The sequence below is a fragment of the Cucumis melo genome, chromosome 8 (assembly GCF_025177605.1).
Source record: "Cucumis melo cultivar AY chromosome 8, USDA_Cmelo_AY_1.0, whole genome shotgun sequence".
In the NCBI taxonomy this organism is placed as follows: domain Eukaryota; kingdom Viridiplantae; phylum Streptophyta; class Magnoliopsida; order Cucurbitales; family Cucurbitaceae; genus Cucumis; species Cucumis melo.
The window spans coordinates 8,659,101-8,671,800 of record NC_066864.1 but is presented as its reverse complement, the minus strand read 5'-3'; the positions used below and the strand labels follow the sequence as shown (position 1 = coordinate 8,671,800).

Below are 12,700 nucleotides of genomic sequence, written 5' to 3'. Positions count from 1 at the left end.
TTTACTGTTTAGGATAATTTTAAAGAAATATCATTTATAGTATTTCCATATTTACAGTCATTTTGTTGTTCACTAATCTTTTATTAGTTTTATTTTAATGAAGTAATAAAAATATTTTTGGTGTCAATGCAAAATCAATAAAAATATAAAAATGTCCAAAGAGGAAAACATTGGCATATCCACCAAAAACTTGAATAATACCATAAGTACTACTTTGAAGCTTTAAACTATATGATTTTTCATCAACTATGCATTTAATTATTAGTACATGTACATTATTGGGATTTAAAATTTATCAAATCTTTTGGAAATCCTATAGAAGACAAAATATATATTATATGTATTATCAAAAGCATATCACAAAGTAAATATTAATTAAACCCAACTCTTATATGCTTTTGAGAGATGTGGACAGAATCTCACAATGCTACAATCAATTTCTTTCATATATCTCTGTTTTGTCTATTATTATATATTATTACTTTCCTTTTAAATTCTTGGACTTTAATTTTTTTTTATTTAAAAAAAAAACAATTATATGTGATGTATAGGAGATCAAACATCTGTTGTTGTTAGACATATTTAATTATAGTATATAGTTTTTATTTTGAAATGTACAAAATATTTGTCACTTGGATGATCTTATTTTATTGTTAATTAGTTTAGCTGATTTAAATTATATTTTCTTTTCTTTTTTATTATTATTATTATTATTATTTCTTTTGGTCTTTGTAAAAACAAATCATTAGAGAGAGAGAGAGCTTATATATAAATATAGATATATATATATTAATATTCTTTTCCGTACAAATGCATTACATTATATAGTAACTCATCATCACCCCTTTTATTTATCCATCAGAAGATCAAACAGAGAAAGAGCTTATTTTTTTGTCACACACACTATGCTCTTCCTTTGGGATAAATTAAAACTACAATTCAAATTGAAATTAATGACATAATTAATTAAATGACTTCATACATCCAAATGAAAGGTTATAATCGAAGGAACCACAAGGAATAATGATGATATGAGATATTGGTTTTAGTTAAATGTATGTGAAGAGCTTGGATGCAGGATCATCATAAGCAACAGCACCATACTCAAACCCAAGCTTCTTAGCTCTTTCATTGAATTCACCCATATCTGAATCAGGAACCTGAAGTCCAACTAATACATCTGCACTTATTGTACCCTACACAAAACACAACACACATATATATTGATATATATCTTTTATATTTCAATTACCAAAATTTACTTCATCAATTTAATCATATCAACACTTTAATTATTAGCTTTTTTATACCTGTCTACGATAGTGAATTAAGCTAATATTCCAACGTGGACTTAAAGCATCTAAGCACTGTGATAGAGCTCCTGGCCTTTCTGGTAGAGTAAAACGATAGAAAACTTCATTTGGAACATTTGATCTACCTCCGACCTGACATAAATTATCATGGTGTATATTTTTAAACTAGCATATTTTAAAGCTCAGTATGAGGAGAGGATAATAATAAGAAAGGTAAATTACAAATATTAACAATTTTATGAATAATAATCAAGGGTGTGTATAGCAACATTTTCAAGGAAAATTGCAAATACAACAATATAGACATCTATCAACGATGGACCAATATTTGAAATATAATATTTATTAGTGATAGATTTCTATGATCGATAAATTCTATTGTATATATTTGTAATTTTTTGAAATTATTGCTATATTTGCTGATATTATATTTTGATTGTAATGGGTACATTTGCAGCTGTTCTCGACAAAAATTACCATGTAACGCAGGTGATTCTTGAATACTTCATTATTTGTGAGATCATAAGTTTCAAATGTTGAAGATTCTATCTGCTTCTTCACATCTTCAAGTTCTGAAACGTCACTCAGCCAAACACTACAAATAATAATAATTATTATTATAAGTATAATAATGAGAGTAAAATTAATTAATAACCAACACAAAAACTTTAAAATTATTACCTATAAAACACCATAGCGTCCTTTTCAGAGTTATGTCTGTACTTAATTTCTGTAATGTTTCTTGATCCCACCTACAGATTAAATTAAACTATATATATCACATGCATTTATTGTAATTAATTAGGATCAACATTAAAACTGTATATCAAAGTAATTAAGTATTTAAAGAAGATCGTTGGAATAATGGACAAATTACCAAGTGAGATAATGTCGATTTCAAGGTTCCAGGTTTCTCTGGGAGTATAGTTGCAAAGGTAGCCTCAGATTCAACTTTATCAGCAATGCTACCTAATTGATCAAAGTTCATATTTGCACCACTTGTTATTGCAACAACATTTCCTCCTTTGATATTGTTATATTTACAATATGCTTTTGCTCCAGCAACGGCAAGAGCTCCTGCAGGTTCCAACATGCTCTTTGTGTCCTCGTACACTTCCTGTTATGATATCGACAAAACAAACATAATATTTGAATTACCTTCCTATGGATCCAAAAACTTAAAATTTTAGATTATTTTAGAAATACAAATGATGAAATAATGTAACCTTGATTGCGGCAGCTATGTCGTTTTTATCAACAAGAACTATACCATCCACGAGTTCTCTACTAATTCGAAAAGTCTCATCCCCAACTCGTTTAATATCCACACCATCAGCAAAAGTTCCAATATCAAATACTTGTACGATTTGATCACTATATAATGCAGATGCCATTGAATTTGCATCATGTGGCTCCACCCCAATTATCTTTACCTGTTGTATATATGATCATGTTAATTACATGTTTAATATCTTAATTAATTACGACATAAAATATAACATATATATATAGGGTATGTTTGGAATGATGAAGGATTCAATCATACTTCAGGATAAATCAGCTTGTAAAAAGAAGCGACACCAGCGAGAAGACCACCACCCCCAACAGGGACAAAAATTGCATCCAGTGGTTCCCTCATTTGACGTCCAATTTCCATCCCAACAGTTCCCTGGCCTACAATGATATCTTCATCATCAAATGGAGGTATTATTTTAAGGTTGCGTTCTTGACTCAGCTGTTTAGCATGTTCAAGTGCGTCATCGAAAGTATCTCCAAACAAAACAACATTTCCTCCCAAATTCTTAACTGCCTCAATCTGTTGTTATAATAAGAAAACAAGCTAAAATCAGCGACGGATCTAAATATCTTGTTGACGGGAGGCTTAATTTATATAAAAAAAGGTAAAAACTTGAACCAGGATAGATAGAAGACGAGGCTTGAAAGATAGATTTACCAATAACTAGCAATTCTAATATTATGGAAGCTTGTAATATATATTATATAAATGCCATAAAAGTTGAGGGTTCGAGGTCCCTAAAGCTTAACTAAATCCGCCCGAGAGCTGAGTCATATAATTCAGAAAAAAAAAAAAAAAAAAGATTATCTAATAATGAACAATATACCTTATTTGGTGGGGTTGAACGAGGCATAACAATGAGAGATTGAGTTTTTAATTTAGAAGCAGCAAATGCAACACCTTGGGCATGATTCCCAGTTGAAGCACTAATAACTCCTTTTTCTAATTCTTCTTTTGGAAGAGATGACATCATGTTATAAGCTCCTCTCAGCTTGAACGAATACACCTGCATGCAAATTTGAAAGTTGGAGATGAAATTGGTGTCTATTCGTTTAATTTTTTAAAAAAGAGAAGAAAAAAAAGAACAAAATAGTTATAAACGGAGCCTAATTAAATAATTAATTTTAGTTACCGGGTGTGTGTCTTCCCTCTTGAGCCATATATTGACTCCCAATCCTTTAGATAAATTAGGTGCAAAGTGCAATGGGGATTCAGAAGTGACATCGTACACCTTAGAACTCAAGATCTTTTTCAAATATTCCATCTGTTTTTGTTCATCAATAACCTCGGGCCGTTTAGGAACGGCGCCGAGCTTCCCAGACGGGTACTGCAGCTCTTTCCATGACACGGCCGGAATCTTAATCATAATAGTCTCATTATTCTTAGGATCTGCAACCGGGGCATGGTCCCTTTGAGTTGTTGGGTGGGGTTGTTGTTGTTCCCATGGGTTTGGCATTTGGAAATGAAAGCCATGCTCTGGCCTTCCCCTTCCTTCTTGGTGTTCCCATTGGTCTTGGGAATGGCGGTCATGTCCTGCCCTTCCTCCTCTTGGCTGTTCCCTCGGCCAAAATGACATTTTCTTGAATAATAATGGAAGAGTAATTAAAATCTAGCAGCTTGGTTGGTTTGGTGATGAAAATGGAAGTGGGTATGTTGGGTTTAAATACAAATCCAAATGGTCTATCTACAAAAGCTTTCCATAAAGAGAATAGAATAATACCTTTCTACTTTTTCCACGTAAACCCCGTATTTTCTAATCATCTCATTTTCTCTTTTTCAATTCTTATGTGTATACCCCACTTGAATAATGATAAAAACTTTTATACTTATTGTTCATCTTGTAATATTGTATAATATGTACATACTTTCTTCTATATTGGACATTTTCAAATATACCAAAATAATTAAAAATAAATTTTTTTATAAGAATTTAATAAAAAAAATACAAACTATTTCTACTCTATGTAAAAAAAAGCCACTAAAAGGCAAAAACTAATTATACTTAATTTTTTCATAAAATATAAATAATTTATTCATTTTGCCATTTTTGACAACTTATTTTTAAAATATTTATATAATATAGTAAAAGTTTAGATTCTATATCAAACAAATAAAAGTTAGATAGATTTTTATCGGTATATATGGGTGTCTAACTCAAATTTAAGTTTAGTATTTTTACCATAATTTTAGAGATTTAAATGAATTATTTAAAATTAAAGTGTAAAAATTGGATTTAAAAATAAGGTGATATTTATAGCAGTTTAATCCTTTACAATAATATTTTTTTATATTTAACAAAAAGAATAATTTAGTTTATAACATAATGTACTATATATTTTTTTATTTTTTAATCACTTGTATGTGTATACATTTTAAAAGGTAAAATTCAAAACAAAACTTTTTTTTTTCTTTGCAAAATTTACGGAACTTTTGAATTAAAGAATATATGTAAAAATATTAAAAAAACAAGATAAAAGTCAGGACATTAAAAAAGGTAAAATATTAAAACTATTTACAAAATATAGTAAAATCATTCTACTGTTTTTCTTTTCTATTTTTCCTATATTATGTAAATACTTTCCATTCATTTTTTCCTATAATAATTGTTATTCCCCTTAAAAGGTAGTATAGAAAAATCTAAAATTGAAAAACAAGAAGAGGGAAGATGAGAATGAAGTGTCGGTTAAGGAAAGAGAAATTTGAATAATTTGAATGCCAATTATTGTGCACTCATTTTCAATCTTACCATTTTGGGACAATCTCTTTCTCTATGTCCTTTCCATGAGTTTAGCGCATTGAAATCATTTCATTTTAAATATCATTTAAAACAATTCTTTTACTATATTGTCTTAAATAAATTAATTTTATTATCAAAATAAGTTTAAGTCAATAGTAACTCATTCAAAAAGGGTTTAATCCACGTTCTCATGAATAAGTTAATGAACTAAAAATACTAAACTTTAGTTTCCGTCCAATGTAAATTAAAAAAGCCACATGTGAACTCAGATTTTGTCTTTATGTAATTAATAATTAGAAGAGTAGTAAAGATTAAATCCAATGAAAAAGAAATATAGAGATAGTATATTTAATTACTTAATTTGGAATATAATGAATGCAATGTGACAAAAGAGTTGCACTTTGTTTTGAAAAGGAAAAAGAACGTTGGTGTATTAGTTCAAATATCGCAAACAAACACGTAACTCATCAACCCTTTAAGAAAAAATGATCAAGGCACAAGAACAAAAGTTAGAAACACAATGAATTTATCTAGAACGTGTTTAATTTAAAATATAAATTATTTTTAAAGAAACTTAAGTATTTGGGAAGAACTCAAAAATAGTGTTTTTGTTGTATTTTAATCCATTTTTACACAGAAAAAAATTAACTAAAAAAAGTTCCTTCAACCAACATAAAGTAAATTTATATTGCAGAAAAAATGGCTAACAAAAGGGTTCCTTCCTTTTATTATTGACTTAGAACTTCATGTTTTTCTTTTCAATATTATATTATAAGCGGATAACAATTTGTATTGTATTTTTAGTTCTAAAGAATAGTCATTACAAATGTAGTAATTAGATTCAAAATATTTAACATATATCAACATTTTTTAAAAAAATTGTAAATATAGCAAAATATGTCAGAATCTATTAACGATTGAATTCTATCATTAATAGACCATGTTGAAAATATTGGTCTATCAACGATAAAAGTCTATCATTTATAAATTTTGCTATATTTAATAATTATTTTTATTGTATATATCAAGGTGTATGGATGGAAATTATTTGTGATATTTTAGCAATATATTACCGAAATATTAAGGATATCATGGAACGATAGAGATATAGCAGGGTAGCATCTTATTTCTAGAAAATTTATGATATATGTCATACATTGTTTCATGGATATAGATGTACATATTGTTTTACAAGTACACACTTGGAGATATATTGTTGAGATATGAACATAATTAGGTTGTCAAAATAGTACGTAAGTACTCAACTTGTTATTTCTTTTGTCTGTGGATGTTAACAATTTCATCCTTTTATCTTCATCAACTTCAATTTCTAAAATGATAACAACTTAAAAGTTGTATCCATCCCAATCTTTTATTTTGAAGATAACTTTTTAGAAAAATGATATAAAAAAATTATTTTAAATAACAAAACTATTAAATATCATAAAATTAATATAGCAAAATTTGACCAAAAGATATTATTGTGAACAACAAAACACTCTATTTTCGAAAATTTCAAATTATATTCATGTTATTAATTACAAGATTCTATCGAGCTTCTTAATTCTAACCGGAGCATCATCGGTAAGAAGCATGAGGAATCCACAGTCGATTTATGTCTGCGATGGTCTTTCTAATTTCTCCAAAGTCGTCTGCTCTTTTCTTCTCTGCAGGTCTTTATTTGGCTGCTTTTCTTGTCTCTATATACGCCTAAATTAACTGAACCCAAATACATCCTACTCATACACATCCACTAAAAGGATCATTTTTGCACCAATCTTAATGGTACTGCATGCTTGTGAATGGAAAGAAACAGCAGATATCAACATTCAGTTCTATGGATAAATCAATTTTCAACTTGAAGGACGACAATCATCTTAGTGCTCCAAATTCTCACTTTGTATTTTGTGTTTTATTTCAGTAGAATCATCGCTTTTGGTATAAAGCATGAGATGTATCAACCCATATTTATTTATACCTACTTATTTTTCTTCCCTCTTATATCTTGTTAAAAGAATAGAAGATTGAACAGATAAAACTGTATGGATGTTTATTAAGTGTATTATTAATAAAATCTTTAAAAAAAAAATTATATTTTGTAAATATAAAATACTCTTTTTACTTAAATATTTTCAATAATTATAGGAGTTAAAACATTTGTGGGTGAAGTAGCCAAAGTATAATATTAATGGGTAGAAAAAGGATGACGTTTCAAGAAAAGGAAAAACAATAAACAAAAATATTGTGCGTAAGAAGAATGAGTGGCAGAAGTTTCTCCCATTATTTCAAATATAATATCCATAATATCTCGTCGACTTTAATGGTCTTAGTGTACCAACAACTATTGTCATCCCTCTTTTAAATAAGGATAAATTGTACAAGAAAAAAATATGTAACCTATAACTATAACTTTAGGTAGTTTGATTGATAAATGTTCTTAAACTTTGTAATTTGTGTAAAAAAAATATTTATAAATTTTTTAAAGTTTTAAAATTAAAAATATCTTTTTATCGTTAAGTTTGAATAGACCGTTTAGATTTTATTTAAAAAATGCTTGTAAAACCCTTTTTTTAAAACGTTATATCATTTTTCTGGAAAAATGAAAAGGTATTTAGACTATGTTTGTTTCTACCCGAACAATAGTATTTTTTTAATCTTAAGGGCTTTTATTTTTTTTACTTTTAAAAATTTAATAATATCTGTGATACACAATACTAATGATTTAAAAAAAAAAAAAAAAAACTAATGAAAAGATTTTTTTTAACAAATCGTATTAAAATTAGTACTTACGAAACATTTAAAAATTTACAAATTTGAAGGTTTTTCTCTTTTGTCTAAAATACGAAGTTTAGTGGTATTTTCTCAAACTTTTTTTTTTTTTTTTGAAGAACGGTTAAAATGTTTAAATTTTTCTTTTTTAGAAATCTCAATTTTATAAAAAGAGAAAATTTTATTTTAAATGATAAATTTTTTGAAAATATTACAAATATATATTAAATATGTTATGGTATATTTATTATAGCTTCCAATATGTTAAGATGGACTGCTATAAATATATATAGGTAATATTTCTATCCCTAATATATCGTTATACATAATAAATAGACGATTATATTTTAGGAACAATAATTATTTATTTATATAATTTTATTATATTTAAAAATAACTTTAAAAATATGATTAAAATATCAATAGAATATTGTGATACCCACCTAACAAAAATTAATACCACGAGCACAAATTCAAACTTTATTTATACGATTTTTGATCAACTGTGCATTTATTTAGAAGTTAGAACAGGACTTGGGAAATCATATTTATTGGGATTTAAAATAGTTGTCGAATCTTTGGAGATCCTATAAAAGACAAAATATTTATTATTATATATCAAAGAGATTACCATAAAGTAGATAATAATTAAATCAAACTCTTAGACGCTTCTGGGACATGTGCACACAATCTCTTTGATATTTATATTTGCTTTATTCAAATATATTTGTTACTTTTCCTTTTAAATTCTTGTGGCTATAGTCTTTATAGAATTTTAAAATTATGTGGTTTTTAAAGATCCAACAAATTAAATGTCTTTTAAAGAGATCAAATATATAAATATCTCACTTGAATCATCTGAGTGAATCAACTTTAAATTTTGTATTCTTACTAGAAGTTCATCAAGGATCGATTCATAATCTTATCACGGAATATGTTTAATATATTAAAAAATGGTATGTTTATTATTTTTAACTTTTAAAATTCATAGACTAAAAAAATAAGTTTTAAAATATTACAAACTCATCGAGTTGAGCTACAATTTGATGTCTAGTTTTCAAAATCTTAAATTTTTATGTCTAAGTTTTTTAGTTAAGTTTGAAATTGGTTTTATAGAGTTTAAGATTATACTTTCTTTTAACCTAAAATTAATTTTAGTTATTTGTATTAATCTAAAATTACCAAATTGATATTTAGTAATTTTAACGAATGCTGAGATTCGTAGTTATAGGAAAGAAAGCAGTGTAGATGTTCAGCAGCACAGCACCATACCGCACCCATCATTCTTCATTCAATCATTTATTATGTTCCTTCCAACTTAAACAAAATAAATAATAAATAAGTATAGTTTCTATATTATGAATTTTATTATTTTTGTGAAAAAGAAAAAACAAAAAAAGAAATACTATAATTCTACATTTTTTTAATATGGGTAGTTTATATTGAAATAAATATTTACTGGACAATAATTACAGGAAACAATATTAGATGACATTGGATTCAAATTTATTGTTTGACAATAAATGCCCACCTAGCTGAAAAGTTTAAGTAGACAGCTTTCAATAAACTCAATCATACCAATGTTTTCCCACGTGACAAAAACCAAAAACAAAAAAATATCACCGTTAGCAGGACAGATCCATTAATTTTAAAGTTTCATATTACAATATGTATTAAGATTATAATATATATTAAATAATGTTTTTCTAACTAAATTTTGGTTTTGATAAAGTCGTATCCACTCCATTACTACCAGCTCCCTCCATATAGATTTTATGTTTTTTCTTTTTTTTTTTATATAATTTTTAAATTCACATATTTACATTACTTTTTCATATATATATATATATATATATATATATATTTAATTTATTTTATTTTAAAATTAAAGACTATAAGATAATTTTGCAATATTTTAATAATTTTATTTCTCCAAACAATCCAAATGCCAATTTTATTGACATTAATATTTCATAAAAAAAATGTATTATTTTTTTTATGCAATTTTTAAATTCATTTTACATTACAAAAAATCACGTGGAAATTGCTAGTTTTTCGTTTATTACTACAAATGTAGTGAATGTTATTGAAGCATCAACGAAACGTCGATATATTTTTTAAACATTTTTTAGTGTGTTTATTATATAGTGTCCGGTGCCTCCCTATATAAAATTTATGGATCCGCCACTGTCCATTGATAAACTATAATGGTTACAAATTATATGATTATCTTAAAATAAAGCTATAACGATTATATCAATTATGTTTTACACTCAAAAAGACTACGACCAATAAATATATATATATATATATATATATGTGTGTGTGTGTATGGATATGGTTTGAAAAAGATTAGGTTGATAATATAATTTTTTATGTCAATCGATGTACTCATTTTAATAAAATATCAAAGAGATTGATAAAGATCTCTCTATTTTATCATTATATTTTTTTGGATCGTAAGAGAACTGAAATTGATCAAACTAATTAACTTAGAAAAATATAAATTAAATGATGCTGAATAGTACATGATTTGGGTTGCTAAAAAGAAGAAGAAAAAAAATAATAAATATAGTACATCATACAAGGTTTGATATTTAATAGGAGGTATTAGAAGAGTTTCTAATATATGCATAGTTGATGAAAAATTGGGTTTTATTATTATTTTTTATATGAGTTATAATATAATTATTTGTACATGATAAAAAATCGAATCAATTAGATATTATCAAATATTATCATATAAAAACTAAAATGACCGTATAATTTAATTGCACATAAATTAATGTTCTAAAAAATTAAACAAAGACTTTATTTTATATCACTGAACATTTCTGAAATTACAATGCCGTTTCAAAAATTTATAAATATAACAAAATTATTTTACCCTAAATTTATATAAAAAGGAGGATGTATGAGACGTTGTAATGTTATGCACAATAATTGACATGCACATTATCCAAGACTATCATTGGGGTTTTGATTTGAAATTTTTCTTCTTCATTAAATGTATATAATATTTAGTCGTTGATAAAATTATCCAAAATCTTATCATCGATGATTTGATTTTTAAATTTATCATTAATGTGTATGTGATTCTTATCCTTCTTCCTATCTTAAGATTTGTACGGAAGAGTATTTATATCTTATTTTATATTTTTAGATTTATCCAGTTTAATAAATATGTGTTTTGTAGATAATTTTAATCACACTTTTAAAAATTGTTTTTATATCATTCTATAATCAAGTGGTGAAAATTTTCACAACCATATAATTTTATATTTTTAGTCTAAGCACATTTTTAATTATAAATTTTAAAATGTCATAGTATATGTATAAAAAAGAGAAAACATTAACAAATATAGTAATTTGTTAAACTCAATTCTTTTTTTTTGTTAAATTAGAAATTTTAGTAAGAAACAAATCACATAAAATAATTAGAAATAACTTATATTCATTCTAATATCTAGTAATTAACTAAAAGTAGTTTTAGGGTCAATTGTAGATTTTTTTTTCTAAATACATAAATATTAAACATTCAAAATTTAAATGTCTATGTTTGAATAGGCAAGAATAGTTGATGTTTAAAGTTAAATATAGGAGAATTATCATAAATAGCAAATTTGATAAAATATTTACAACATATAACGAAATTTTAGATTCTATCGATAATAAACATTGATAGATAGTAATAAAAGTCAATCAGTGTCTATCATTAATAAAATTCAAAATTTTGCTATAACTCGTAAATATTTTAATTTATTTTGTTACTTTTAAAAATACCTTTTAAATATATGCGTTAAATTTGCCCATTTCTTCCTTGAAAATCAAAGTTTTAAGCAATTACTTAACTAAATGCGTGTAGACCAATGATTTAGTCATTACATAAATTCAACGTTACTTAATTTATTGTTATAGTAATTAATTATTTAACATAAAAATAAATCAATACTTTAACAAAAAAAAAAAACATTTATCAAACATAATGAATCAAATTATTTAAATTAATTACTAAAAAATAAATGAAATGTAAATTAATTAGAATATTAATAATTAATAATAATAATTAATTTAATTGATGAAATAGTTAACCTAACATAAAATATTAATCGGGTTTTTATTAGTTGAAATTTAATAAATTATATTTTTGCTGTGAATCTCTCAACGTAGTCCATTTTGTAATATTATAAAAAAATTTTTAAAAAAATAATTAAAAAGAAACTATTTATACTTGATAAAAAAACATAAAAATTCATTACAATTATTTTTCTTTCAATTTTGCGATTTTTTTTTTTTTTATCATTTCTCATAATATATAAAAAACAAAAGTTAGATGGGTTTAAAGCTTTTCCTTTTTTTTTGGATAATATTAAATGCAAACAGAGTTATTAAATGCAATGTCTAAAATCTTATCGAAAAAAGCCATGAAATAAATATGACCTCATAATTTAGCAAACACATTTTAATTACTAAAAGGGAAAATTTTCGAACTTTTTTAAATTAGGATATAATGTTTGAATCCTTTATCAAAGGAAGAGAAGAAAAAACATGATTAGACCATTGACTACTTGATCTACAAATAAT

At 25.4% G+C, this 12,700-nt stretch overlaps 1 protein-coding gene across 1 annotated transcript; it reads right to left on the bottom strand.

Moving 5' to 3' along the window:
* Nucleotides 1–765: 765 nt before the first annotated feature.
* LOC103503221 (threonine dehydratase biosynthetic, chloroplastic-like) lies at nt 766–4,334 on the bottom strand. The gene is made up of 9 exons (XM_051089111.1): nt 3,743–4,334; nt 3,437–3,616; nt 2,860–3,129; nt 2,540–2,746; nt 2,191–2,430; nt 1,995–2,065; nt 1,791–1,908; nt 1,311–1,445; nt 766–1,196 (listed from the first exon to the last, which is right to left on the bottom strand). The coding sequence occupies exons 1-9, from the start codon at nt 4,184–4,186 to the stop codon at nt 1,050–1,052; spliced, it is 1,812 nt and encodes a 603-aa protein (XP_050945068.1). The 5' UTR covers nt 4,187–4,334; the 3' UTR covers nt 766–1,049.
* Between the last annotated feature and the right edge of the window lie 8,366 nt (nt 4,335–12,700).

What these genes read in the sequence shown, in the direction of transcription:
- LOC103503221 (XM_051089111.1), bottom strand. Translation starts at nt 4,186, where the DNA reads ATGTCATTTTGGCCGAGGGAACAGCCAAGAGGAGGAAGGGCAGGACAT. An exon ending in GTTCAACCCCACCAAATAAG is followed by an intron (nt 3,130 to 3,436) that starts GTATATTGTTCA and finishes TTATAACAACAG; the next exon opens with ATTGAGGCAGTTAAGAATTT. An exon ending in TAATTCACTATCGTAGACAG is followed by an intron (nt 1,197 to 1,310) that starts GTATAAAAAAGC and finishes TGTTTTGTGTAG; the next exon opens with GGTACAATAAGTGCAGATGT.